Source organism: Cygnus atratus, chromosome 4 (genome assembly GCF_013377495.2).
Source record: "Cygnus atratus isolate AKBS03 ecotype Queensland, Australia chromosome 4, CAtr_DNAZoo_HiC_assembly, whole genome shotgun sequence".
In the NCBI taxonomy this organism is placed as follows: domain Eukaryota; kingdom Metazoa; phylum Chordata; class Aves; order Anseriformes; family Anatidae; genus Cygnus; species Cygnus atratus.
In genome coordinates, this window is record NC_066365.1 from 28,106,497 (window position 1) to 28,133,959 (window position 27,463).

Genomic DNA, 27,463 nt, shown 5'->3' on the forward strand with positions numbered 1-27,463 from the left:
TTGAAAACCATTCAGAGATTGCTGTTAATTCAGGATAAGCTTATCTTCTGGAGTACTGCATTTCAGTGGCAAGTCTGACTGGGGAGGTGTTGGACCTATATAAATTGTTGGTCTTGGTGACATTCAGAGTGTTAATCATGACCAGTAGGGATTTACTTATGATCATCACTTACAGCACGATCATCAAGATCAAAATCATTCCCTCCCTACCCTTCTTAGGTTCCTAAACCAACTGCAGTATTTTTTTCCAGGCAACTCTTTCATAGGCTCTCTAAAGGAGAACAGCCAAGTTCCTGTGGAAGCAGTTTCAGCATTCCCTTGGCTCAAAGCAGTTACACACACACACACACACATAAATACATATAGCGATATATTTAAAACAGAACCTACCTTATGATAAGATTCAATGAAAGCTTCACAGCATTCAGTTCTGTAGAATAAATATTTCTTTTATCTCTCCCACCCACTTACACAGCAGCAGGCACACTTCCAGGACACAGAATGCATGTCTCTGTTCAAGCACCTACATGAACTCCCTCCTCTTACGATGCCCAGTCATGAGTTTGTAAAGGACAGGCAGCTTTCAGTTCTAGAAAGGAAAAGTCTACCTCATCTAAACTGGAAAATCTGGTACGTTCAAAAGAAAACTGAATATAACCCTTTGGAAGGTAATGGGCATCCATTCATCCAATACGGGAAATGAGATGCTCTTCAGTGTTCAAAGGGTATAATTTAATGGCAGGCTTTAGAAACTCTTGAAAAACATTCAAAGTTGGGTAGCTAAAACAAATCTAGTTTCAAGAAACATGCAGCATGTGTTTTATGCTCTTTCTAACGCCACAATTCTGCTAACTTACAAAAAGACTGCTAGTTTAATCACCAGTTTGTATACACAATATCTCATTTGAGGATAAAGCTTGGTAAGCATCAAAATATACCCAGAAGTATTTTGACTCTGAGCTCAAATACAAAGACAGTACTGCTCTGAAGCTCACTGGAATTTCAACTACACTAATTTGATCAGTAAGCGCTCAAAGACTAGCAAATACAAAGTAGAGTAATGCGAGTCTTACAAACTGTCTTACACTAAATCATTTTATATTTTGTTGAAGGTAAAACCACAAACAGCTGCTGTTGTGTAAGTGATGTGCCATAATTTGTTGAACTGGTAATCCCATTGTGATTACATTGCCCAGAGAAGCTGTGGATGCCCCACTCCTGGAGGTGCTCAAGGCCAGGCTGGATGGGGCTTTGGGCAACCTGGTCCGGTGGGAGGTGTCCCTGCCCGTGGCAGGGAGTTGGAACTGGATGGGCTTTAAGGTCCCTTCCAACCCAAGTCATTCTATGATCCTGACTCCCCTTTTGAATTAAAATCCAATAAACTGGTGTATCTGTCCCTTAGTGGAAAGGGTACTGAAGGAGGGAATCTAAAACCACCACAAAAGACAGGCTTAAAGAAAAACACAATTTTGTGACCAATCTGGATATTCTGGTAATACAGCAGTTTCAGAAGAAACTGTTAGCCCTGAAACAGAGATCATTTTTACATGTCCAACCCACATAAAACTGTAGGTGATGCATCACAAACAGACCACTTCTAAACATAAAAATTTATTCTCAGTATTTTGACCCTGAGTTATCTTAATGTTCAGGAGAAGAACAAACAAGGAATGTAACATGCTGCACAAAATTTTATTTTTGCCTTTCAGTCAGTATCCAGTAAAGATTAGGCATGGTAAAAGTAGTACTGTCCTTAGAGCACCTCGAGTGAAGCATGCTGGAAACTCTCATCACCATGCCCTAGGACACAATACGAATGGAAGCATGCCTTATGCTTCACATGGCAATCTGTGCACAAACAGTTGAGAGTTATAAAGGAAACATACACCTATATTGTGTGTTCATGTATTTGCAATATATATTATTCAGGAATATATAATATGCAGGAACTTCTTCTCATGTTCCTGCCCTGATATATTTGTGCTCGGCTTACCCTAGGTGTAAGGCTGACTAAATACATGCTGAAATGCATACGCATCATGTGGGAGAATTACTCATGCATGAGCTTCTTATAGTAACTAACTCCCCCACGTCGTGCACTGCGTGTAGTTAGTACCTATATGGGAATTGAAAAAATTTCAGGTGCAAGAAAGTTGATTTGCCTTCTGAAAACATTACGTTTTATGATCCCTTCTTAAAACATGAGAATGTGATACAGCATCAGGTCTGACAGTTAATGCCATTTCTGGGAAAAAAAGGAGAACAGAGGTGAGTATGTAGGAAAATGTGACATAAGTAAAAATGACAGAAACACTGGTATAGCATTATGCTAAGTGAGTGCTATTACTGAGGAACGATAAAATAAGTACCTTTAAATGAAGGACAAATACTAGAAGAAAATGGAGAACATACATCTTTTTCATATACCAGCTAACTGTTGGGGGCGTGGGGAAAACTGATTGACACTGAACTAAGAACTGCGGAAAAGAACTGTTTTCTTCTACAGTTAACTTATGTAGGAAATAATAACCAGTGCTGAGGGCCTCCTCCAGTGTTGATAGTTTGATGCACTAAGTAAGTTTTTCTCCTCATTCACTGATTACACCTGACTCTTCTAAATCCTTCTTGCTCAAAAACATACAAGTGAGAACACAATAGTGGGGAACAAAAGAATGGTTCTTACTTGGAACTTCCAAAGAAGCTTTAAGGGACAACTCTCCTGTTCGTCTAAATCAAGTAAGGTATTAATGAAAGAAGCTTCTTGTTACTCACCTGTTGACAAAGACCAGTGAGATTGGCTACTCCATTAAATATTCATTTATAATCAGTTATTCATAAATACACAGTGTAGCTGTTTTAGTGCCAAAGGCTGCTTAGCAATTCTGCATCACTTGAATGTGAAGCGTTCACACCCTTTTCAAACGTCACATATTAGAAATGAATTCAACACTAATTCTTACTATGCATAACCTGAAAAGGCAGAGTAACACACTTGAAACCCCATGAAGGATATCAGAATGAGAATCATAAGATGCTACCTCCAAGCTGAAGCTCCAGTTCAGCACATTAGCACAAATACAAAGTTAGGGCGACATGGCATCTTAGGTTTTCATGGAACTATATTTCAACAAAATAAATTCTGAACCATTACGGTAGTTCACAACACCTTCTAGCAATACATATAGACACAAAATTGAGCGCTAAAGCATGCATCATATTTATGGAGAGAACACAGCTTTAACTGAAGCCTGAGAGTCTGTGCTAGGATTCTAAGTTTTCAGAAATTCACAGTTTTCCCACCTTGACTTTCAAACTTGAGGAAAAAGACTTGCTTCAGTGTATTGGTGTTTTGCCATTGTGTTTGTTCCTGCCATAATGCAAATAAACAGTACATGCTAGCACTAATAAAACAAAGATGATGAAGGTGACAAAGGAAGGAAAGTTTTACATTCATTACAATATTACAAGTATATTCAATATCGACATTAAAACACAACTATATTGCCATAAATCCAAATTCACTTAAAAGCTTGACTGTCTTCCCAGTACTTAAGTAACCACAAATTTCTAATATCCCTCACCGCACCATATTACTTATTTTACCAACCCCAAAATCATTATTTATCTTCAAGCAGCAGATAATCTGGAGCTATGAAAATAAAAGCCATATCAGACTTAGGAGTTTTAAACCGGGAGGTTTCTGGTCTTGAATGGGTCTTGTATGAGAAAGAAAGAGAATGCTGGCTTTTACTCCCCATGAACAAAGAAGAGCTATCATTGACAGTATCAGGTTAAACTGCCTCCTCCTAGGCAATACCTACAGCCAGAACACAGTAGGCTGCCTCTGAAATCCAGTCTGATGTTACACATCAGAAGTACCAGATTACGGCCATTAAGATGTGCCAGCAAGATGGAATATTCTGCTTGAAGGATGAAAAGCCAGCAAGATCAAGCCCAAAAGATCTACTCGCTAACCTCTGACACCTTTGGATTTCACCCAGGGTTTGTACAAACACTGGATGGACAAGACACAGCATAATTTCAGAAAGATTTTTCACTACATATACCCATCATCAGACCAGAAGTAAACAGTTCATTAAGAAGGTAACAAACTAACCTTATGGTATGATCTAAAACTTGGAAGGCTTAGTAGTAGGATATTTGAGTTAGTAGTATGAAATCCCATTTCTAGGCCTTCAGTCAAGCATAGGTAAAACTAGCAGTGACTCCATCTGATTCGACAGCCAATAAGAAGCTATTTATTTCAGCCTAATGCCCACTAAAAGCCAATAATTTCAGAATGCACAATCACAACAGAAGTTTTCAATACCAAATATAGCAACATTATTCGTGCCCTGCAAGAGCAACAAAATGACTGCTAGCATTGAACAAAAGCAGAAACAAGGGCATAGAAGCAAGAAGGAAAACAAGAAAATTAAGTGTATCACCTGTTATGTAACTACTTTTAAACTTACCAAAAAATCTAAGCTGAATCTCAGAAGATAGTGGAAGTAAAATCTACCTTGTCTTCAGGATCTGTGGTTAGAAAACATAAGCTCTGTTTTTCTAAGCTTATGTTTGTTCTATTCTAATTGAAGTTTTAGCTTTTGGCACAGCTGAATAGAAAAACTGATTAGCTCTACTTGTGTGGGATGGGCAAAAACCTTCATGCTAGATATTGGTTGATTTAAAAAAAATAATCAGAACAAGCTAAAAATTCCTGCATGACAGGCCATTGGCAAGGTACAGGATTGAGCAGGAAAAATAATTTATTCTGAAGGCTAGCAAAAAAAAATAATTCTGACCAACAGAACGCTAATTGGAAGACATGTTTTACATTTAAGAGCAAATCTACCTCTGTTTATGTAAATTACACTAAAGTATCAGAGAGGGGCTGGTACAGAGGTGGCTGACAGCATTAATTTTTAGGCTGAGTAGACCATCTATATTATTGTATTACATGAGGCTTGATTCTTAAGCCCATTAAAGTCAACAGACTTCATTTATTTCAACGGTCCTTCAACATAACCCAGAATTTAAACAGTACGACTTTGTAGGCACAGGGCCTGAAAAACTTCTGGTTTGCAGAAGAGATTTCCCTCAGAGTTGAACCACACTGGCAAACTAAGTGACTCTGTGGATTATATCTCTGTGGTTGCAGAAAATATTCTCACTCTTACCTGCACATTTTCTTCTGTAACTTGAATTTCAGCAGTGTAAATATAATCAATAAGCATCCTGAGGGTCCAACCATCGACTTCCTTTATTCGAACTCTCTTTGCTCGGCTTTCACTCATCTCACCTACAAATACAGTTTGGTAGTCAAGTAAATTAGGTAGAAATACAGGTCAAAATTAATAGTTTAATAGTAATTACTCCTGCCTACAATAGGAATGTTTGTGTATTATCAGTTGTAACAATAAGGCAACTTTAATAAGAAATCAATTTTCCCTCCCTTCATCTCTCCCAAGGAGAAAAGAAGACTGTTGTTACTATCACGTGAATGCTACCTGCGTTAGACTTTTACTACTGTTGACCTATTTTTGCCAGTATACAATATCAGTAAAATGTTGTTATCAAACCTAAATAAGACTCTTCAATTCAAACACATACAAAAACATTTTGCTGGCAAAACAATCAATTAAATGCACTTGCTTTATTAACTTCTTAATAGAAGGAGTGTATGAAATGCAGTCTGGGGTCATTTTACTTTAAAAAAGAAAAATTCTATCCCCACAGAAGAATTAACATACATACTTGGCTTGCCTACTTATTATTCCCTCTGCTACAGATCTGATTTAAGAATTAAAACTCAAACCAAGATAACATGGAAAGCAAGGGAAAACTTGTTAGATCTTGTTTTGTGGAGGCTGACACGTTGGCTGTATGCCATAACTGATCTTCATAGAAAGTCCTGCAAATAACTTCCACCTTCTAAAATATGATGTTTCTCAAAATGCAACGTTCTGTTTGCATCCAAAGTAATTGCCTAAGGATACATTTTGAAGAAAGGACTACACCTTCTCTGTGACTACCAACCACACATCTGGGCATCTCAGACCTTTATTGCACCATCCCTTTATTGCACCAAATTGCACTGAGAAGTGAAATATGAACTACGCTGGTGACGTTGATAGATATACATAAACTCGCACTTTGGAAAAGTAAATCCCTATCTCTGGATACATACATTTGTTCTTCTACATTGGATAAGTCTATTTTTTTCCCCGTAACATCTAGAGAAAAGGGAATTGAAGGTAACATTTAACCTACACAACCACAGAGCAGGCAGTGGGGAAGAGAACCATAAGATGCTTATCGTTGCTGATACTTCTTGAGGAAGTACACATGTTTTCATTGTTTCTTACCCTATGTCCTCTAGGATCGATGACAGACAGCGCACTTTACCCAGAGCATCACTAAGAAATTTGTTACTGTTATTCATGCTGTTTTTTGAGCTCAGGGCTAAGGAATTTATTTTAAATCAACTAAAGTTGGTAGGCAGTGCAGAAGACCACCTACAGCAATGTACTACTATTTAATGTCAGCACCAGTTGCTAGCATTCTGGAAAGCCCTGATGATGAACCACAAGAAAAAGAGTAAAATCCAGCCCCTACAGACTTCTTCCACCTTCTCTTCTGAAACATTTCCCTACACCTGTGAAAGATGATTGTAGCATGTTCTTTGCAGGGCCTACTGTGTTCCAAGTTCAAACTTCTTTGACACAGATTAAACCTATTGATCTTCAGAGCATGCATGCAGCAAGTTGTTTATTATGCAAGCTGCTGTGGAGGTGGTCCCTTGGGAAAATCGTGTGTGTGGGAAAGCAGAGTTGGATATTCTGCAAGCACATTGGTTTTGTTTTCAGATTTTGTGTAAAGGCTTCTGAAGCCATGGATAGGCATCTTCTCTGTTTAACAATACTGCCCGGTACCTACAGGAAAAAAAGGAGGCTTCTATTTTTTGTGCTAAAAGGAGATGCGGTCTTACTACGATGCTGAATGAGTCCTCTCATGATCCAGACTTTGACGGCCATATGCAGAAAACAATCAACTCACTTGCTAGGCATTCTCAGTCTAGAATTCAGCCTTCTGAAGCACTTGTGTCACGGACAGCTGTACCACAATATCCTCACAGAGTTGTTAGTGAGATGGAAAGGAAAGTGCTGGGCTGCTCCAACCTCCCAAGCGGGAGCTGCAGAGCAATTGGGGAGCTGAAGTTACTAAAGGCTATCTAAAAGCTAATATGGTTAGCTCGCAACAGTAATGTAAGGAAGGTGTGGGGGTTTGTTTATTTATTTGTTTATTTAAAACAAACAACAACAATTTTACAATTGGAGAATAGAAATTAAGAGAGCAGGTAAGCACCTAACAATAGGCAATTTTCTCCACACACAGGCTGTGGCAAAAGAGAATAATAAACTTGGGTCACCCACTGAAGTGCCCCTTCAATGATGTTTCATCATTCTTTCCTTTAATCATTTAGGCATATTTGATTCAGGATCATGATAAATATTTCTGAAGAATTTCACTGAAGAATTCACAAAAAACTGTTCCTGGTAACATACTCCTGGATGGTTAATTTTTCTTCCCCATTTGCCCTGGCTTACAAGATAATTGTTACTAACTTACTAAATTTTGTAACTTTAAAAGGCAGTAACTTTTTCTTCTGGGTATTTAATAGGGCTACTTCTACTATTAGAAGTGCAAACTGGGAAAAAAAAAGTCAGAGGTTTTGATCACAGTTAATGCTAAACCCTACGCTGCACAGCCACGAGTACCTAATGACTCGGAGAAAGATGGAATTAACCTGCAAAAATGTGCCTAAATATAAACTTCTAATTTCTAGTCAAGAACAAGTAACCCTGTAGCTGGTTAATGGATCAAATTTACTTATTTGAACTTGCAGATTGCTGGATCAGAATACAACTCCACCTGAGAAGCATGAATCGCAGGATTCACAAAGATAACGATTATGATGAACTTCGGGATTATTTCTGTGCAGAATAGCTGAAATCTACTGACAGGACACTTGGTCCTTGCTGAGAACAGCATGTAATAGTAGTATAAAATCTGTTGATACATTTTGAAGCCACACATGAATTCTATTTAAACTCCCACTGATGTGGTTCACCAACTACACAAACACTGCCCCAGAGGTGTGGGTTAGAAGGTCCCCACCCTTTCCTCAAGTGAGCATTCCCACCTCCCACTCCACAGGGGGTCAGTGAAGACCTATGTCTGAAAACATAAAACAAGCAAAACTTCAAGAGGGAGTGAAGTATGGGAAGAACCATGATTTCAGTGATTCCACTCGGAGAGTAGCCACAGACACTGCTGCATTGACACTCCTGAAGGGCAATAAACTTCCTCACAGAAAGGGCACTCAGACAAGCAGAAATGTTGTAACCAGGCTGCTGTATGCCACAGAAAGCAGAAAATGAACCTGTACGACGAGTAAAGAATATATTCAATGTGACAGTCGACAATAATTAATCTTTAATGCAGAACTAATTTAAGAGGCTTGTGTTTCTCCATTACTTAGGTGATGAACTGTATAAACATCTGTTTTCATTTTAAAATTAAAGAAATCAGTGAAGTTAAGAAGGAATGTATTAGTCACCTGGAATGTCTGTCTCAACTATACACACAAACTTGAAGAACTATTAGAAGAACAGCTATTTAAGTGGAAGCTTTGTGATGTTTTATACACAACTTGAAAGCGTTTGTTTCTGCTCCTAGTGACTCCTCTCCTAGCTTTGGTTGTGTCATAACATTTGTGTACAGAATCAAAACTATACTGAACTCTACACTTATTCAGTTTCAGTAAAGTGCTTGCTAATAATCAGCTGTTTCCCCAGGTCACAACAGTATTTCAAATTATATCAGTCTTCCAGTTACATACAACTAGAGTTATTAAAACTCCATTTTGCTTGCATACTGGCATGCCAAGAGTCACATTTTTTACTCCGTTTGACCTGGTGCTCTGAAGTAATACATTGCAGAGAACTCTTTTAATTTCAAACAGGCAACATTACGGACCAAACCAGCACAAGATTTGAGAAGGAATAGACAAAACTTTCAAAATTAATTTTAACAACCATTTAGTAGCATTCTCTCTTTGACTCCAAGTTCCGCATGATTTCAATGTGATTTATAACCGTCACGGAATTAAACCCACAGTAAAGGAATTCAGCTGTAGGGTACTATGAATCTAACTCTGTTTTAGCTTAGCAAGCCTTCTGGCATTCCTATGGTAGCAACAACTTGATCAGCGCGGAGCAAGCAGAGGCAGAATCAAGCCTGCACAGAGAAGTTGTGGCAATGACGCAGAGTACCTCTGTCACAGAGAATTATCCTAAGTGGACTGAAACACACACTCCAGCTACAGGCAGCCAAAGCCACAGAAAGCTTTCTTACCTACTAACAGCCTAGAATACTCGTGAACTGAAGAACGCAGCAATGGTAGTTGTTAAAGGACATAATTTACTTCAGAATTCACACGAAAGTTGTTTTAATCTTCTTTTGTACAAGTCAAATTACTACAGTCTTCAAGAGTACAACAACTCTACTATTTCCAGCTTACTGAAGTTATTAAACTTAAATGAGTTTAAATAAAGGAGGCTTTAAAAATTATTTGCCATGCTACCAGAGGTTTAATTGCCAGTATGTCCTCAGATAGCACATAAATTCATAAAAAGTTCCTATTGTCTTAACTAAAAATTAAATGAGACCCTAAAAAGCAAAAGTTATTTAATTTTGTGCATTATACAATTGGACTGGATTAGAACATAGTAAGTATTGAAACATTTGGTACCTGTAAACATGGCATGGAAGTAGGGACTGCAGGCGGCTAGCACAACTCTATGCGCTGCAATTTCCATGTCTTCAGCTACTATCGTCACATCACACAGCAAGTTTTGACTATTTAGAAATATCAGAGAAAGTAATTTCACATATGCGAACCATAGTAGGAAAGTACAAAATAACACAATTTCTCCCTTCATGCCCTCAGAAGAGGCAGGCAGACAGCATTGTTTTTAAATGTGCTACAAAACCTCATGGCGATTACTCAGTAGGATTACAGATGGTGCTTGGGTACACAGAACTTTACAAAAGCAAACAACTGAATTGTGATTTCTTCCACAGATAAGTTTTCTGCACTGAATAACAAAAATTCATATCAGCACAATTTATAAGCCTTCTCCCTGGAAGTCTGGGCTTCTTTGGATACCTGTTAACAATTTGACATACACAAAACTAAAAAATTGAGGTAAAAAATAAGACTTTACAGATAACACAGAATCCAAACTTTAGTTTTGATGCCTGTGTCACATTACTCTGGAAGCTCATGCCTACTTAATTGTCCAAAAATCAGTACCCAATCATCTCTATATTTACTGCTTTCCAAGCATTTTTCATACACAGTTCTTGTATACAATAGCAATTATTTTTTCACTCAACCTAGTTTAGAATGTATTGTGTTTAATTTCTTGTCTTGCCTGACTCCACCTTCCTTCATTACATCCATTTGCTTTCTTGTCCTTTATAATCACAATCTGCATTTCCTCCCTCTTCTGTTGCAATAAAGTAGTATTTCACTGAGAGCCATTGCTGGCACAGATGTTTCCAACACAGTTTACAAATATCGGATATACCTCTTCCAGTTAAATCCACCGCCAAGTGTACTCTTCATAATCCGATTTGCTTGATGGAAAGACAAAAAACACCAAAAGCCTGAAATTCCTCAGCATCTAAACAGTCCGAGTCAAAGACACCTTTTCTTCCCTTCCTATTCCAGCAGTCTCTCTGCACCAGTAGCATACAACTGACAAAACTCCGAGCTGGAGCAACAAGTAATCAAGGATGGGGAAGACAGTACACTTTAACAGCACATATTCCTTAGGGACAGGGTTAGACCTATGTGTCAATCCAGCAGTCCTTATTCTCAGTACTTTGGAAAACATAACTTTTTACCTTTCCTGAACAAATATTGCAACCAGAAGGCAGACCTTCTCATGGTCTGCAACTACCACACAGAGTAGCAGCACAGACTGGGTGAGCAGTTGCATTTTTGCTCTTATAGAGAATTGGAGCTGTCAGCCAAACTGCTCAGATATTCACCTTGGTGCCAAGAAAACACCATAGCTGCCCAGCCACTGCAATCATCCAATTTCTTTGAGCACAGCCTCAAGAAAGAAGGCCTAGTGCAGGTTACACACCAAAAATTCTGGCAGCCACAACTAACCTTTGGGGCCATACAGCAAACAAAGCACCAGATTTATTTATTTTTTTTACCTCTTTCAGCTCATAATGCCTACAGCAATCATCTAATTCTCCTAAGTTTAGTGTGCAGTATGGTTATTATCCAAAAAAAGCCATATAATGTAAGGTAATGGCCATATCCAGACGAACCAGAGGAGCTTGAGAAAAACCATTACATTTATTATACAAAAATTGACACTGAAAGCTACAAGTGAGAGGTCATCAGTTACCAAAGGCAAATTACCCAATTTTTTGAGATTCTTGCACTTCTCCTGACAACAGCAAGAAAAGGTTTTATCCTTAGCTGCACGGAAATACCAAAGCTACCTGTGAAGCCAGAAGCAACAGAACTACATCAATGCAAAACTGCATTCAGTTAACAACATTGTACAATATAGACAAAGCAACTTAGGGGTAGTCCAGATGCATCCCTAGCTTGGAATTGCATTAGGTGAACACGAACATGGGGTGAATGCTACCACAAGCTGACAAGCTATATAAACCACTAAACAAAGAAACAATTTATGAGCTAGTTCATGTGCTCCAGTGCAAGCATCCTGTGGCTCCCACGGCAACTCAGCACATCCATTTCACCAGGACACACTAACTTATTTTAGAAAAGCTTGCCTTTTGAAGCAATATTGTAACAAGTTTCTTGTATAGACTGACCGAACAAACATAGCCATGGTGCTACATCATCTTGGTAGATCAAAAGAGAAAATGAGAAATGGGAAAAAATAAGAATAGATTTTAAAATAATTACTGTTTACTAACTTTCAGGTTATTGTGGTTTATATGGAGGAAGGTCATTACCCATATCTTCAAAATATTCTGATAAAGTCTTGTTTGTAAGAATGAGAATTTAAATAAACATAGGCAAGGTCAGATTCCATTGTCATAAAAGCAAGTTATAATGAAGAGCGAAGATAGGCATTAGAGGTTAATTTCTTCATGTGTCAAGAACTAATTAGCTATCCTAATGATCCCTCTGACTCAGTGCTGAGGTGATGGTGAGTAATGAAATGATAAAAATTACCAAGGACAAAATTATTCAAGTTTGTCAAAATTTGAAGGCACAGAAAAATCCTCTTAGGGGCAAATAGAACTGGGTATCTTGGCAGCAGCCAAAAAAGTAACACGAACTCACAGACTTGAGCATTGCAAACACAACACGTTTCAGAGACTTAAGCAGACAATTTCTTCACTAGTTATCTACTTTCTGGAGAGTATACCTCTGGCAAATACCTTCTTGTGCTACACTAATGAAAAGAACTGAGATGGAATCCCCTTAAGTAGTCAACAAAATCAAAAATATCATTTACTTGATTAGTGCTATGTCTTCATTTAGAGCAACGAAGTCTGAAACATACCTAAAATATTTCAGCTGATTATTTCAATTTGAAATACATGCAAAAATTAATGTTTATAATCTCATCTAATTAGCACTTACCACTTTAAAAGCCATGCTAAGCTTAAACAGTAAACATCGCTGCATCAACTACCTTATTTAATAAGAACTACAGTTAGGGTTTGCATGGCATTGCTCCTGTTCAAACTTCAACTATTTATATTTGTAGGAAAATTGCTCAGATTGCTTCTACTGCAATCCCAATTGAAGTAACCATGGAAATGAAAGTATATTCTGAAAATAATCCATGCCCTTCAACGATGCACTCTGCTGGAAGACCATGCATATTTTACTTGCAAGGCGACAAAATGCAGGTAACGTTTCTCCCTGCTCAAATTGCTGTATGCTAAGATTCCTTCTCAGAAATTGGTCTTCATCTAAACTCTTACTCATCGTTAGGAAGTCAGGGGCCAGTGACTCTAGCTAGGCTCTATTGTGCTCCTCAGGACAGTGAATGTGGTTTCTGGGATCCTTGGAAAAGCCAAGAGTGCATAAGTAAGGTGAAGCAACAAACATCAGTCTTTCCAGCATAAGGTAATTAGGCTGTAACATACTAGAAAAACAGCTTCTGCTTTCATCCCATTATCCTCAACTATGGAAGTCTTCGAGGGGTCTTCAAATCATTTATAGCCAATGCATGATTTTCTCCAATCTTCCAGTACCGTACAAACTGTCACATCTAGATAAATATGTTGATCTGATCCCAGTATCTACCATAGTATTAAAGACTTACCCATACAGATCAAAGATCTGAAGATCAAAGGCAGTGGCACACTTTAATACGGTATCAGTTACTGTCGTTGTCTAAGGTGAAGCCTCTCCAACTGTTAATCTCGTATGGGAAATAACAATCGGCTACAGGATTTTAACACCCTCCGCTACTGTCTATGCTGCAGAAACATTTTATTTATTTAATTTCTCTATTGTTGCTGTTAGCTATAAAGCTGAACTACTGTCAGTGATAGTTGTGAGTCCTAATTACCAGAGCTCAGTTGTGAGCTCTAATTACCAGCTGTCACAGTTTTCAACACCATCTCACCTACTCATATGTAGAAAATATATCAATATGGGTGCTAAGAACAGCATTAGCACCAGTCCTCCAGTTTTGCTGAAATTGATGGGAGCATCACTCATGGTCTTACAAAACTTGTCAAGTGACTTTCAACACTTGACTTGGGAGTTCATAAATTGTTCCTAGGGGAGCAAGCAAAAAGAAAGATACTTAAGCAAAGAAAGCCTACTGTCAGTTAGTTTTACATTTGTTAGACTGTGACCTACGTCTCCGGATTCGAAAATTTTAACATTTTTCTAGCTCGCAGACCTTTACAAAAGTCAACAACAGACACGAAGAGCCTTGGCCTCAATTCATAGAGTCACTTTGAATCTACCTGGGATCAACTACTTAAAAGACAGGATCAGTAGGTGTAACTCCTTAAATACATCCTCTAAGCATTTTTCAAGCCTCAGAAACCTAGTTCAATTAACCTACGAAAAGCAGAAACATACTGTACCCATTACAGCTATTATCATGTGACTATCATTCATCTGTCACTTCATTGTATATCTAATCTTCCCCATCAGCTACTCTTCTGAAATTGCTCGTTCCATTTTTAGAACTTAATAAATGTAATTGAAACTAAAGCTGTATTACGGACTCCAGGCAGGTGTATACAGTGAAGTAATACCTTCGTAATTCATTCATAACTTTAAAAGCTTTCTTCATGTGCCATGGATTCACTGTAACAGGACAGTGAATTTCAGTGTTATCATCTTTCAGATCCAAGGGCTTCTGATGGCAAAGTTTGGTGCATCTGAAAGAAAAAAATAAAAAGTAAAAAGGCTAATGCTTCTTTCTACACCCCCATATCATCACTCTGGTTTTGCCACCTTTATTTTTGGAAGGGAGTGAATGGGACTTGCAGCTCAGCTTATTCTTTACTCCAGGTAATTTTAGTTTTCCTTCTACCAGCAGCATATGGTGGGAGGAGAAGTAGGTAGAATTCCCTCGGAGCAATGAGTTGGTGACCAACACTAGCGAGTTTGACAGAGGCAGTCAGAGCTAACAATAAGCTCCACTACAGAAGACACAAACTATGCCCTAGAATATTTCAAATATACTCTGAAACGAGGGGAGAAGCAGCAGCTCTGCAACTACTAGCCTAGTACCAGTACAGACGGATGGCAGAACACACCACCCATCACCTCGGTCTCTCAACACCTTCACCGCCTGCAATAACAGAGCAGAGCTCTGCCCTTCCACCAGGACCTCACTTACTGGTTCATGCAGCTTCCAGGTCATCTCTTCTGACAGGAAGGCCACTTGATGACTACTTTAATTCTTTGGGCTTTCCCTAGCAACAGCATAAAACATTAATGAAGGTGACAAAAAATTGGTTGGTTTTGCTTATCCACTCAACGTATTGGAAAGCAAAAGCGACCAATCTTAGATTTTCTCACTCTCAAAAACCCACCCAAAATAGCAGGAGAAAAACTGAGCAGTGTGAAGAATCGTTAGCTCCATCTACAATGAACTCTTTATATAAAAACACTTCAGTTCTACAGGCGGTTAATTCTGTAGCAAAATGATTACATATACCTCTCAGTCACTACAACTGTCTAAGTGGCAAGTGGATTTTTCAAGCCAAGCCAATGAGTTCTGCATTTACAATCACAATGCTACCTTTACAAGATAAATTTGATTATTGTTCTACTTTGAAAATCCTTAACATAAGTGATATGCTCACCTATACTAATACAACTTTACTCCTGAACCTCCGAACTAGAAATAAGCCAAATATATTGGGCACTATAGTCTCTTGGTGGGGCAACTGACCCTGGTACATCAGAGATCTGATGTGAAATAAAAACCCGACTTGCTCGCTTGCTTTAAGTAAGAATAGTCGAACTGAGCATACGGACGGGCTCCCAGAAACCCAACCTCCATTCTACCATACCCAAAACTTTTTACTTGGGCACATCTAGGAAAGCTTTAAAGAAAACTTCAAAGATAATTAATTTAAGATTTTCACTTGTACCACTATATTTGGTGCACTGCAACAACTTGTAAAGCAAAGTTGCGGGCTCTACTTCTCATCATCCCAAAACTAGCTACAAAATTTTGGAGCAAAAGAGCACAAAAGCGCATCACGCAGTAACGGATAGCTAACAAGTGAGGCCCATCTACTGGACTCAAACTAGCAGTCAATGGCTGCACTGCACCACGAAGCCGGTAAGAATTAAAAGTTTGAAGCTCACGGACGTGACAGGACTCGGGACTGCAAGGAGCCCAGCAGCAGGGAAGCAGTTTTACATCGGTCGGGAAAAAGAAATCAGGTGAGATGTTACAGCACGCACACACATGTTGCTGTGTAGAGGATCCATCCCATCTAATACACTTCTTCAGGCAGACTACTGACTGAATTCACCCCAAAACCGACAGGGAGGACGGGTGACATCAGGGGACACTAACACCCCGCCGGCTGCCCGCGACCTGCTTTAAAAAGGCACCCAGACACCAAGCCCCCCGCAGCGGCGCCGAGCGAGCCGGGAGGGCCGGGGCCGTCCCCACAGAGCCCTGCGACAACCCCCGGAGCCCTACGACCAGCCGGGGACGGGGTTTTAGGGGCGGCGGGGCCGGCGGCAGCGCCTCCCCACGGGCACCCGGGGCCGGCGGCTGGCCCGGGGCGCTGCGGCGGGGAGCGGGCAGGGGCGGGATGCGGTGCGCCGCTGCCTCCAAAGGGAAGAAAAAGGGAAAAAATGAAAAAGAAAAAGAAAAAAAAAAAGAGAGAGAGAGAGAAATAAAGAAAAGAAAAAAGAAAAAGGGGGGAAAGGGAAAAAAATAAAAAGAAAAAAGGGGGAAAAAAGGAAAAAAGAAAAAAAAATTAAAAAAGGGAAAAAAGGGGGGAGGGAATGGAGGAAGGGGGGAAAGGGGGGAAAGGGGGGAAAAAAGGGGGAAAAGGGAAAAAAAGAAAATCCCGCCGCTGCAAGCCGTGAGGCTCCCGGGGCGCCGCGATGCCCGCAGCCGGCAGCCCCCCTCCCCGCGCCCCCCGCCCCCGTCCCGCACTCACACGGGCGGCAGCAGCATCTCCATGGCGGCTCGTCCCGGGCTGGCTGCGGGTGCGGCGGGCGGCCGCCAGCACCATGCCAGCCGCTGCCCGGCCCGGCCCTGCCCCTGCCCCTGCCCCTGCCCCGGCGCCGGGTGCGGCCGCCGGAGCCCCGCTGCCTGCGGCCCGCCGGGAGCCGCCGGCGCTGCCGCTTCCGGGGCCGCCACACGGCGCCTGCGTGCTGCGGGGGGAGGAGAAGGAGGAGGAGGAGGAGGAGGAAGAAGAGCAGGAGGAGGAGCGGGTGGTGTCGGCCCTCTGCCCTCAGTCGTGTCGAGGAGCTCACTGCACTTCAGCCTCTGTAAGGTGCTGCTCAACCTTAAGGAGAAAGCTGCATACTACCCCAATACTCCATTTCTAGCAGCGAGAGGAGTCTGAGGGCAGTGCGTTTCAAGCAGGAGGCAAAGCAGAAAATGGCAGGTGCTTTTTGGGTGAAGGATGTTACATGTGAATACCTGAAGTCTTCACCAACGTGTCTAATGAAATCACGCTACTAAAGCTAAATGCATTTTAATTTTTTGCTTAATGTTTGCAAATCTCTAGTAATATTCCCCTCTAGGAAAAGGCAGTTTTAGTTTCTTCCTCAAGTTCTCTGAGTTGATGTTCGATTTGGGAACACTTCAAAAAATTTTAAATGGGGTTCCACTGGAGGCTTTTCTAAATGAAATCATCACAATTGCCAGTGCCTGCTTTTACAAAGTCTGTGCTTCACATCCGCTGAATTAGTCTGTTCTTAATAGACAACCAGGTTTGCCTCTGGGTTGTACTGGAGAAGACGAGCTACTGGTTAAAGATTTGAAAGAAACACCAAAACCTGCTTGCATGGCAGTCCGCCCCACAGGGACCAGCCTGCAATAACGCATTCTCAAATGAAGCTTTAAAAGTATTCCTTTCAGCCTGCTCCCCAGGGCATGGTATAGATGGATGAGGTCCGAATTCATCAGCAGGTCTGGCCGTGGTGGATTGGGTAGTGCTGATCACTGTCAAGTCATCTCTTCAGGTTTCCGCATCCCAGGGTAAACTTGTGCAGTTACTTCACGAGACAAGTGTCCTAGCTTTTACTGTCTGCAAAACCTGCGCGAATCTTACCAGTAATAGACTGCACTGTGGTGAAGGATCCCCATTAGACTATGAAGTCATTGTAAACTTCTCTAGAACCTAACGAGGAAACATTTCTGCACATTACTTGCATATAGATCCTACGAGCACGCAGGCAGTTGCAGATTCAGCCACTTGTTAACACAGCAGAACTATTCAGTAGTATTCATTCTTAAGCAAACATTAAGCATTTCCAAACTGATTTTTTTCATTTTCTTGCAGAGTTCTTTGGCTTTTGAGCCAAATGTTTTATGTTAGCTGAAGTTACCTTTGATGCAGAACATCAAAAAGAAACAAAAATAGGACAAGGATCTATTTTTTCCTAAATTTTGTCTTTGTACTTCAGTAATCTTGAAAGGACTCGTATACAGCTGTAACAGAAATGATTGTATCCAAAATACATTATGTGGTTATGGCAAAACAACTGAGATACCTAACCATGAGAAAAGATATTTGAATACAGTATTTAGATTTTTACGGGATTACACCTGATCCAATCTCTCTTAAACTTAGGAAAGACCTTTTAGAGAAAAAAATGGATTTAAATATATGTGGGGATGTACGTGTAGTTTTGAAAGGAAATAGTCTAAGTTTCTTGACTATGATAAAACAGCTGCCATTTTTGTTTATGCAGCAGCGATTCAAATCACTGCATTTACTGAGAAAATTCACTGCTGTGGTTACGTCTCCCCCTGTAACAACACTTGGGCCCTTCCCACTTGTTTTAGAGTACAATGCTAAGGAATGCTGCCAATGCTTATTAACAACTGCACGGTTCTTCAGATACATGGACACTGGAGGTGCTTTACTGAAAAAGAAATGCTACACATGTCAGCAAAGTACATCCACTGAAAATGAAGCTATGCCTGCAAAGCTCTGCTTTCTAGCAAGATAGTTCCACAAGTTACAGAGACCTACAAATAACAAGGAATCCTGGTAAAACTCTTAAGTATCTGCACACATATATGCCGTCCTAGCAGCATTTTTAAGGGATCACATGCCATGCTGCCGTGGTCGTGCTAGAAGAAATCTCTGTTAGGTTTAGTCACAGAGAACACTGAAATAAGCCCTTACTAGTATTTTTAATTAACAAACCCAGGTTAAGAAGACATTTCCAAAAAGGACAAAAATATGTCTGTAAGAACATTTACTCTTTTAAGATATTAGAAGTCATAGCTCCTAACAGTTTTGGCAGAATACTTGTGAGAAGATACATGATGTAAGATGCTACTAAGGCTGGGATTTATTTCGTGAAAAAGGGAGAGGAAAGGAAAGGGCTAGAACTGGAGGCTTAAATACCTGTCTGAATTGCTGCTGCTGCAAACAGAAAAAAAAACAGGCCCATCCTCACTTCCTGATCTGTTGGGTTGTTCACTACATTTGTATCTTACTGAATTTAGTTGTAGGTAATGTCTGTATAAAAATTATGTAAAAATAAATTGTTTTTATCCAAAAATCTTTCAGGGTACTTATACTTTTTTTTTTTTTTTTTGCCTGTGCACTTCACCCCCAGTAAGATTACCATCCTGCAGCAGAATTCTCTGCAAGCAAGAGCCCTGCGTCTGTATAGATCCACCAGGATTTATGTGCAATTCGTGACAGGACTTGAGGTCAACACAGACATCACCTATTACCGCATTCTTTTCTCTAAGATTCTAGCACTAATATCACCATTAAATAATCTTACTCTTACTCTAGTATAAGAGACGTTTTTCCAGAAGAATGCAATATTTAAAATTTCAGAGAACCACTGAAATAAAGACATGAATGCATTTGAGAAGATTTACGTTGGAAAGTAATGTGAAAATGAAAAGCAAGAAAGTGCATGCAGCAGACAGAGAAAGGGACCAGATTGCAGAAGAATATGTATCGGAGAGTAGGCAGAGAGAGAAAAAGTAAAATGTGTCAGCTGGAAATGTTAAATAAGCAATAGCAAAGCAGCTGCTATCAAAAATAACCTGTACTGTGACCAAAGTCAGTTAAATATGATTAAATGTGGATAAAAATATTTAGTCTTTTCTCACGTTATTCTTCCATGTAAGCAATTGCAGGAGCACCCAAAATGATGCATACTTAATGAAAACAGGTGAAGAGTAATATTTATTCTGTAAAGTTCATGGATCTTATAACTATGATGAAAATTTGTAACTACGAACTGGCTTTTCAGTTTTTAAAATCAGACATGGTGTAATTCCCCAAGAGACTTGATATAACACATGTTCTAGTAAATAGGCTTTAAGTACTCCAGCCCTAGTTTTGGAAAAGAGCAAACTGTAAGAAGCTTCTGAGTTCTGCACAACAGAGAAGTTAGGCACTTGTGGTCAGTGCTGAACAGTACAGTGTTCCTGGTAAATTACACGCCTATTTTAGTGCCATGGGAAAAAGGAAGTCCTAGTTCAAGCAAGCATTACAAGAGAAATTAAGTGTAGGTCATCGCTTTGGCTTGTATTAGTACTGCAGATTACTCAGGCCCAAATCTTGATGAGCAGGTCTGAGGCCCAGTGCTGCAAAGGTTTATGTTTTACTTATGATGTATCCCTGAGATGTCTATGAAAGAGGTGATCCAGCTCTTACTCTTGTAAACTTGAGTTGCTTCCTCTGCATTGGATAAGGCAATTGTATCTAAGTTCAGTGTGCTCAGTTTACTGAAACAGCAGAAAACACACCAAAAATTACTAGATTTCAACTTGTAGCCATGTGATCCCTTAGACATGATGCAAAGGTAGCAATGGAGAACTACGGCAGGGATTTCACAGGGAAAGCTGAACCATTCCCATCATCATCAGCCCATACACGAGTCAGGCAGAGCTGATGCTCCACCCTTCAACATAGAGTTATGCCTTACTGAAATAAATTCTATACAGTTTTTGTGTACAGACTACACACACATACACAGCACACGCACACAGAAGGGATTTACAAGATCCAGTTCTCAGCAACTTGTATATCACGTGGATAAGCAGAACAGTCACAGTAGCCTTTTTGTTCCGAGAATTCATCCCAGTCAGTTTTTTTTTTATGATCACTTTATTAAAAAAAAAAAAAGTGTAGAGTATTGTTATGTTCATTCCCACTTGTTTAACATGTCAAAACATTATTTTATTGCAGAATGAAGCAAAAGTAGTCTTCTACATAGATAATAGCTGTAAGGTATTGTACTTCGCTTACCAGATGCAAGTCCATCAAAGTCAGCATATTTCTTTTCCATCATAATTATTCCCCACTGTAACAGCAGTGTTATAAGGTAGTCCTAACCAATTCAACCAACTATTACACAGAGAGAATTTTTGGGAAGAAAACAGGAACAGCAAATGAAATAAATTAAAATTACATTAAATCAATTGTTATACTGCCATCTAGTGCATACTGAATGATCAACTATACAGAGAAATGCTATTAATTTCATAGAAGCACAGAATATCCCAAGTTGGAAGAGACCCACAAGGGTCATTGAGTCAAACTGGCTCCACACAGGACTACCTACATATTACACCTTATGTCTGAGAGAGCTCTCCTCCTGAGAGCTTCTTGAACTCCTGCAGGCTCGGCGCTGTGACCGCTGCCCTGGGGAGCCTGCTCCAGTGCCTGACCACCCTCTCAATTTCAGTAGTTCATGGTACCTACGATTGGCCTACAGCAAAAGAAGAGTTAAACTCACCAATTTGAATGTAGTCATGCATATAGTGAGCTTACCTAAGAACAGTAATTGGGAGCAATTTGAACTGTGAAAAGTGACAGAGTACAATGAAAGAATAAATTTGAATATATATTGTTTCATATGCATATGAATAAGACTGGAGGAACAGTACCTGTGGAGTCTACTGGAGGGGCATTCAGCAAATGAAAAATAGTGTAGATGGGGAAGGAGCAGGTGGGATATAGTTCACACATTGTACAAATTCTTTTGTTGTACAAAGAAACAATGAAATCAAAGACATTGAAATGTTAAAAGATGAGCTCAGGGATTTTGCACAGACAGGTTGTTCATAGAAAGTGAAAACCGTATCATGCTGCTGTGCAGGAAATTGAGTAAACCGTTGCTTGGAATAATCTTACTTTTGGAGTAAGAAAGACAAAGGGTGACTGAAAATTCATTGCAAAGATTTAAGGAAGGAAAGAGCTCAGGATCAGTACACTTAACTATGCAACATGTCTAGTAAAATTGGACTTCTATTATATTAAATAAAAAATGAAGGGGAAATTTAAGTCAAAGTATGGAAAGGTTTAGTTAAATAATTCTGGTACAAGCAGATGCTCAGCCAACGAGTAGTGTTCCTGGAGTACAATTTTCAGCGGCATCAGGAAAAGTCTCTTGCCAATTTTTGTATGCAAAAGAAGAACATTGTGATCTGGGCAAATGTACTGGGGGGAAAAATGGGTATCCTCAGAATCTAAAATATTCAAAAGACTAGCTTTATCAGAATGCTAATATTTAGCTATACAGCCTAAAACTTTAATTTATACAAGCCAGTTCCTGACAAGTTTATTTGATGATTTTCAGATAAAATATTTGGAAAGTTGGAAAAAAATGTGGAAAACAAAATCTATTTTTCCTTGAAAATTCATCCCCTATCTTTATTTTAATTTTATCAGTAGTTTTCTTGAGTCAAATTATCTCAGATGTTCCTCTTTTTTCAGGAAAATCATCCTAGACTCCATATAATCTAAACCCAAATATTTTCAGAAATAGGTCTGCATTTCTCTTTCCCTATATTTCCCAAGCATATTTCCCAAGCATATTTCTTATATTTCTTCTTTTCATATATTTCATATATTCTCTTTCATATATTTCATATATTCTCTTTCCCTATATTTCCCAAGCATTTCAGGTAAATGCTTGTTCTATTCTGATGGCTTTATAACGCAATGTAAACAAAGATGTGATTTTGAAAAATCAGAAGAAAGTGATGAAATCCATAATTAAAAAGTACTCTGCACAGGGAAAACTTTGCACCCTAGGTGTTTCCTTAAACCCTAAATCATTTAAAACTAACTCACCTTTAATTTAAATAAGATAGATTGTTATACTCAGTTTCAAAGTTTCATTTTTACTTCTTGCATATATTTCTAAAAATAAATGTGAAATCAAGAGTTGTATACCTTCATTAACCTCATGTTATTTGCTTTTGAATGCAGCTGGAAATTTTGTACAATTTAAAAAAAAAAAAAAAGGTAAGCAAGTATGCACATTCTGTTCTTCACAATTCTTTAATTTACTGCTATGTTATATCCTCTGTCTCATCTGCATCAAGCAGTCCAAATTCTCTTTCTACAGATTTAATAACTTTTATTTACCTATTTTCATCAGTCCTATTTTTGAACTCATTCATTGACACATAGGACAATTTGCCAAATAATTTGTACTAATAAAACAGCAGAATTATGCAATGGCCCCAGTAAGCCTCCAGCATTCAAATTTGTATACTGATTTATGAAAGATTGAAAGAGTTTTTTTTATTAAAACTAGTGTTCAATAGCTTGCATTGAAAGGTGTCAGAAATTTTAATAGGTTTTTTATTTATGAAGTCAAAGCTTTGTAGCAAGTGTCAATTTTTGATTAGATGATTATACCATGTATACAGTCCACAAAAAGCTTAGATGAAATGCAGTTTGCATTATATGAAAAACAGAAACTATACACTGGGGAGAAGGGTTCCTTTTACATGTATTCAGCGGTCCACTGTTTTTTTAATCTCCATGGGATTTTAAAAATTTACAGATGCTTGAAATAAAACAAGTACCTGTGAAGTGTCTGTAATTTGAGGTTAGAATATAGACTTCACTTACTAAGTCTGACTGTCAGGACTGTTACAACCAATTCAAGCAAATACAATTGTCTTTACTGTTATTTTTACCATTTCACTTCCCATTTCTATTTTTATTCACTGTAGGACGTTTCACAAGCCCGTATTCTCAGAGCAGAGACTTTTTTACACCAAGCTGAATACAGTTTAAGTACTAATTGCACCTGCAATATGAATAAGAAACAGTAATAATAATTACACCTTATAGCTTGATGTGAAAAGGTCGTGAGCTTACTCCTGTTTCCATTCATGCCAAATTTTAAATAAAACTGAGAAAGAAAAGTAGATATTAGACCTCTTTGTGAGGATACAATTGCAAAAGTTAATCCCCAAATATTGTAATTATTAGTGATATGAAAAAGGTTATGCCTAAGTATAGGATTTAATCCTATGTGTCTAGTCTATGCTAGCTTTCCTTAAAAGCTGTCTGCAAATAAGGTTATCGTAGCATGGCATTATTGGGCCATAACACATCTTTTTATCTTACCTGGAATATAAGAATGGGGCATATCTCAATCTGTTTAAACTCCCCAACAATGGATCTGCCCTCAGGAGGGGACTTTCAAGTCAGGTGCACGAAAATAACCATGTCTGCAACACAGATAAAAAATGTAGTTACTTGAGATGGTGTTTCCCGAGTGATTAATCAAATCCCTGATTCTAGGTTTCAAACAACTGTTCTAAATCACTTCATGTTTTTGATTAATATCTCTGTCCCCCATACTTTTTCACCTCATATGTCATCCTTGCCAAACTCAGAATCCAACCCCTCCCCAAACCCCAAAAAAAGAACAGAAACATATGTGCATGTAAGCAAGCAAGCAAAATGTGGGGAGATAAATGTGCAGTTGAACACTTTATTTGGTTGTAAATGAAAGCAATGGTAGCTAAGCAACCCAAGATGATGTGTCACTATTTTTCATTTTAAATGAAACTTTTTTTGATTTCTTCAAAAAATTTTAATGCTGTTTTGATTAAAAAAAAAAAAAACTCTGCTCTAAAGTATTTTTTTAAAATCAATATAGATGTATTTATAGTCAAAAAATATTCTAGCTGTTGTCATTAACCGGCACTCGCTACCTTCTTGGCTATGTGACTCAGTACAGTATACCCACCAGCATTTCTGTTTATTCCAGGACAGATACGTTAACCAGAGCACTGACAATGTTGTTCCTTGCACATCAGACATCAGGTAAACACTTCATGCTTTTCAAGCTGAGCACAAGCTCAGTGGCATTATCCAAGTACGTTATATAGTTATGCAAAGAGTAGGGAGGCTCTGGCAGTAAATTTTTACTCCTTGTAAAAATTGCACCATCAAGTTTCAGACTGATCTACTGAAATATCCTTAAAGTAGCTGGTCATTAGATCTGTTTAGATGTAGACCACACTGGCCAAGCTAACGTCTTTTCAAGGCAGAACACCTTCATAAAAGTAACACTACTTACTTGAACAGCAACCAGTGAATTGTGGCCTCACTTGTGTTTCACAGAAAAGGTTTATCCTGTGACTGCTGATCAGCAGGATTTGTGTTCTTGAGAGGAAGGAAAAAAGAGGAAGCACAATAAGGAACACAAATAAAGTACATTCGGGTAGAGCAGGTGGCACTGAGCAGACTCATATCATGGGAGCTGGACTTAATCTTACTGAAACCAGTAAGTTTAATCTGTTTTTAAGGCAATTGACCAGATAGTTGAATATCTGTACCCATACAAGCCAAGAACAAATGAATGCAAGCCTGGAATGTAAATACTCTGGGTAGAAAGTGTCAGCTGAGTATTTTTCTACAGAAAGATACTTGATAGAAGTCACAGAAAAAGAGATGAAAAAAATTAAGACAATCAGAAGAAGTTCATACCTCAAAAGCAGCTTTTTCCCTTTGGCACTTCTGCACTCTTTTAATGGAGGCAGAGCCAAGCACACTGTTCAGGGTGACAATCTTGGCTTCTCATAAGTAAAGAACAAAGAACAGCTCTGACTTGGAGATCATAATATCTTGTGTTCTTTCAAGCCCATTACAGCTTTCACAGAATCACAGAATGGTTTGGTTTGGAAGGGACCTTAAAACCCATCCAGTTCCAACCCCCCTGCCATGGGCAGGGACACCTCCCACCAGACCAGGTTGCTCAAAGCCCCATGCAGCCTAGGGCCTTGAACACCTCCAGGGGCATCCACAGCTTCTCTGGGCAACCTGTGCCAGTGCCTCACCACTCTCAGAGTAAAGAATTTCTTCCTTATATCTAACCTAAATTTACCCTCTGTTAGTTCAAAGCTATTCCCCCTTGTCCTATCACTACACCCCCTGACAAAAAGTCCCTCCCCAGCTTTCCTGTAGGCCCCCCTTATGCCCTAAAGGCTGCTGTAAGGTCTCCCCAGAGCCTTCCCTTCTCCAGGCTGAACAACCCCAACTCCCTCAGCCTGTCTTCATCCAATGGCCTCCCATAAGCTCAAGGCTCAGGGATGGTCAAATAAAGTAAACAGAAGGTTAAGAAACATGAGCAGATGAACAGAGCACAAGAGATAATACACACACCACTTTGTAAACTCCTTTTAGGCACACACTTGAATACTACAGCCAGTTCTGATCCTTCCTGTTTCAGAAAGGATATAGCTGAAAAAGGTCAGAGCAGCTAACAAAGGTTATCAAAGGCTGGGACAACATCTGTATGATTAATAACTAAACATTACAGGAGTATTCAGCATACAAAAGGGTGGCATGGAGTAGTAAGTCAGATTAGTACGGATACCATGAGTAGCCGTTGCCTTTCCTAGTAGAAGAACAAAGAATTATAAAATGAAATTAGCAGTGGGCAGGTTTTAAAGAAAGTATTTTTCTTCACAAGATTCACAACCATGATAGAAACATCGTTGACCAAGACCCTGTGTGCACTTAAGCACAGTCCAAAGGGGCAACTGGACAAATCCACTGCAGAGAAATCCACTAGAGATAACTAAGCGGATCCCTTCCTTGGGAAGTCCCTGTAACACAGAAGCATTCTGCACAGCAAGCCGTGCTGCATTCATTCCCATGCTTTCTTCTGGACACCTGCTGTTGTTCACTTTTAGGGACAAGAGGGTACAGGAACAAACTGCAGGGCTGGGCTCTGCCTCCGTAAGACCACTCTCACTAACCTCCCAAATTCTGTTCTCTGCAAGTTCCATTCTCATCAGCCACATCCACCCTTAAGGAAGAGGAACTGCTCCAACAGGGGGGAAGCACGTCCTGCACTCACAGTGCCAGCAGCCCTTCCCCTCCCATGGTGCCACCAGGGCATGAGGGACACCTCTGGGCCTGCTCTCATTAATCACAGAACCATTAAGGTTGGAAAAGACCTCCAGGATCATCTGGTCCAACCATCACCCTACCATCAACGTCACCCACTAAACCATGTCCCCAAGCACCACATCCAACCTTTCCTTGAACACCCCCAGGGACGGTGACTCCACCACCTCCCTGGGCAACCCGTTCCAATGCCTGACTGCTCTTTCTGAGAAGAAATGTCTCCTCATTTCCAACTGAAACCTCCCCTAGTGCAACTTGAGGCTATTCCCTCTGGTCCTATCACTAGTTATCTGTGAGAAGAGGCCGACCCCCAGCACCCCACACCTTCCTTTCAGGCAGTTGTGGAGAGCAATAAGGTCTCCCCTGAGCCTCCTCTTCCCCAGACTAAACAACCCCAGTTCCCTCAGCAGCTCCCTATAGCACTTGTATCCCACTCCCTTCACCGGCTTTTAGCCCGTGATGGGACGACGGGGGCCGGGCCCCAGGCACTGCGGCTCCTCCCCGG

General features: G+C 39.7%; 1 protein-coding gene across 2 annotated transcripts in view; it reads right to left on the reverse strand.

The window, feature by feature from the left end:
• KLHL2 (kelch like family member 2) overlaps nt 1-16,882 on the reverse strand; it is a 58,374-nt gene extending 41,492 nt beyond the window's left edge. The window contains exons 1-4 of one of the 2 annotated variants that reach the window (XM_035553383.2): nt 16,741-16,882; nt 14,359-14,484; nt 9,818-9,924; nt 5,181-5,302 (exon numbers count right to left, since the gene is read on the reverse strand). In XM_035553383.2, the coding sequence (XP_035409276.1) occupies nt 5,181-5,302; nt 9,818-9,924; nt 14,359-14,484; nt 16,741-16,763 (378 nt within the window). In that variant the 5' untranslated portion in view covers nt 16,764-16,882. The remainder of the gene's footprint in view (nt 1-5,180; nt 5,303-9,817; nt 9,925-14,358; nt 14,485-16,740) is intronic. The other variant, XM_035553402.2, reaches the window with a different exon arrangement.
• Nucleotides 16,883-27,463: the final 10,581 nt, after the last annotated feature.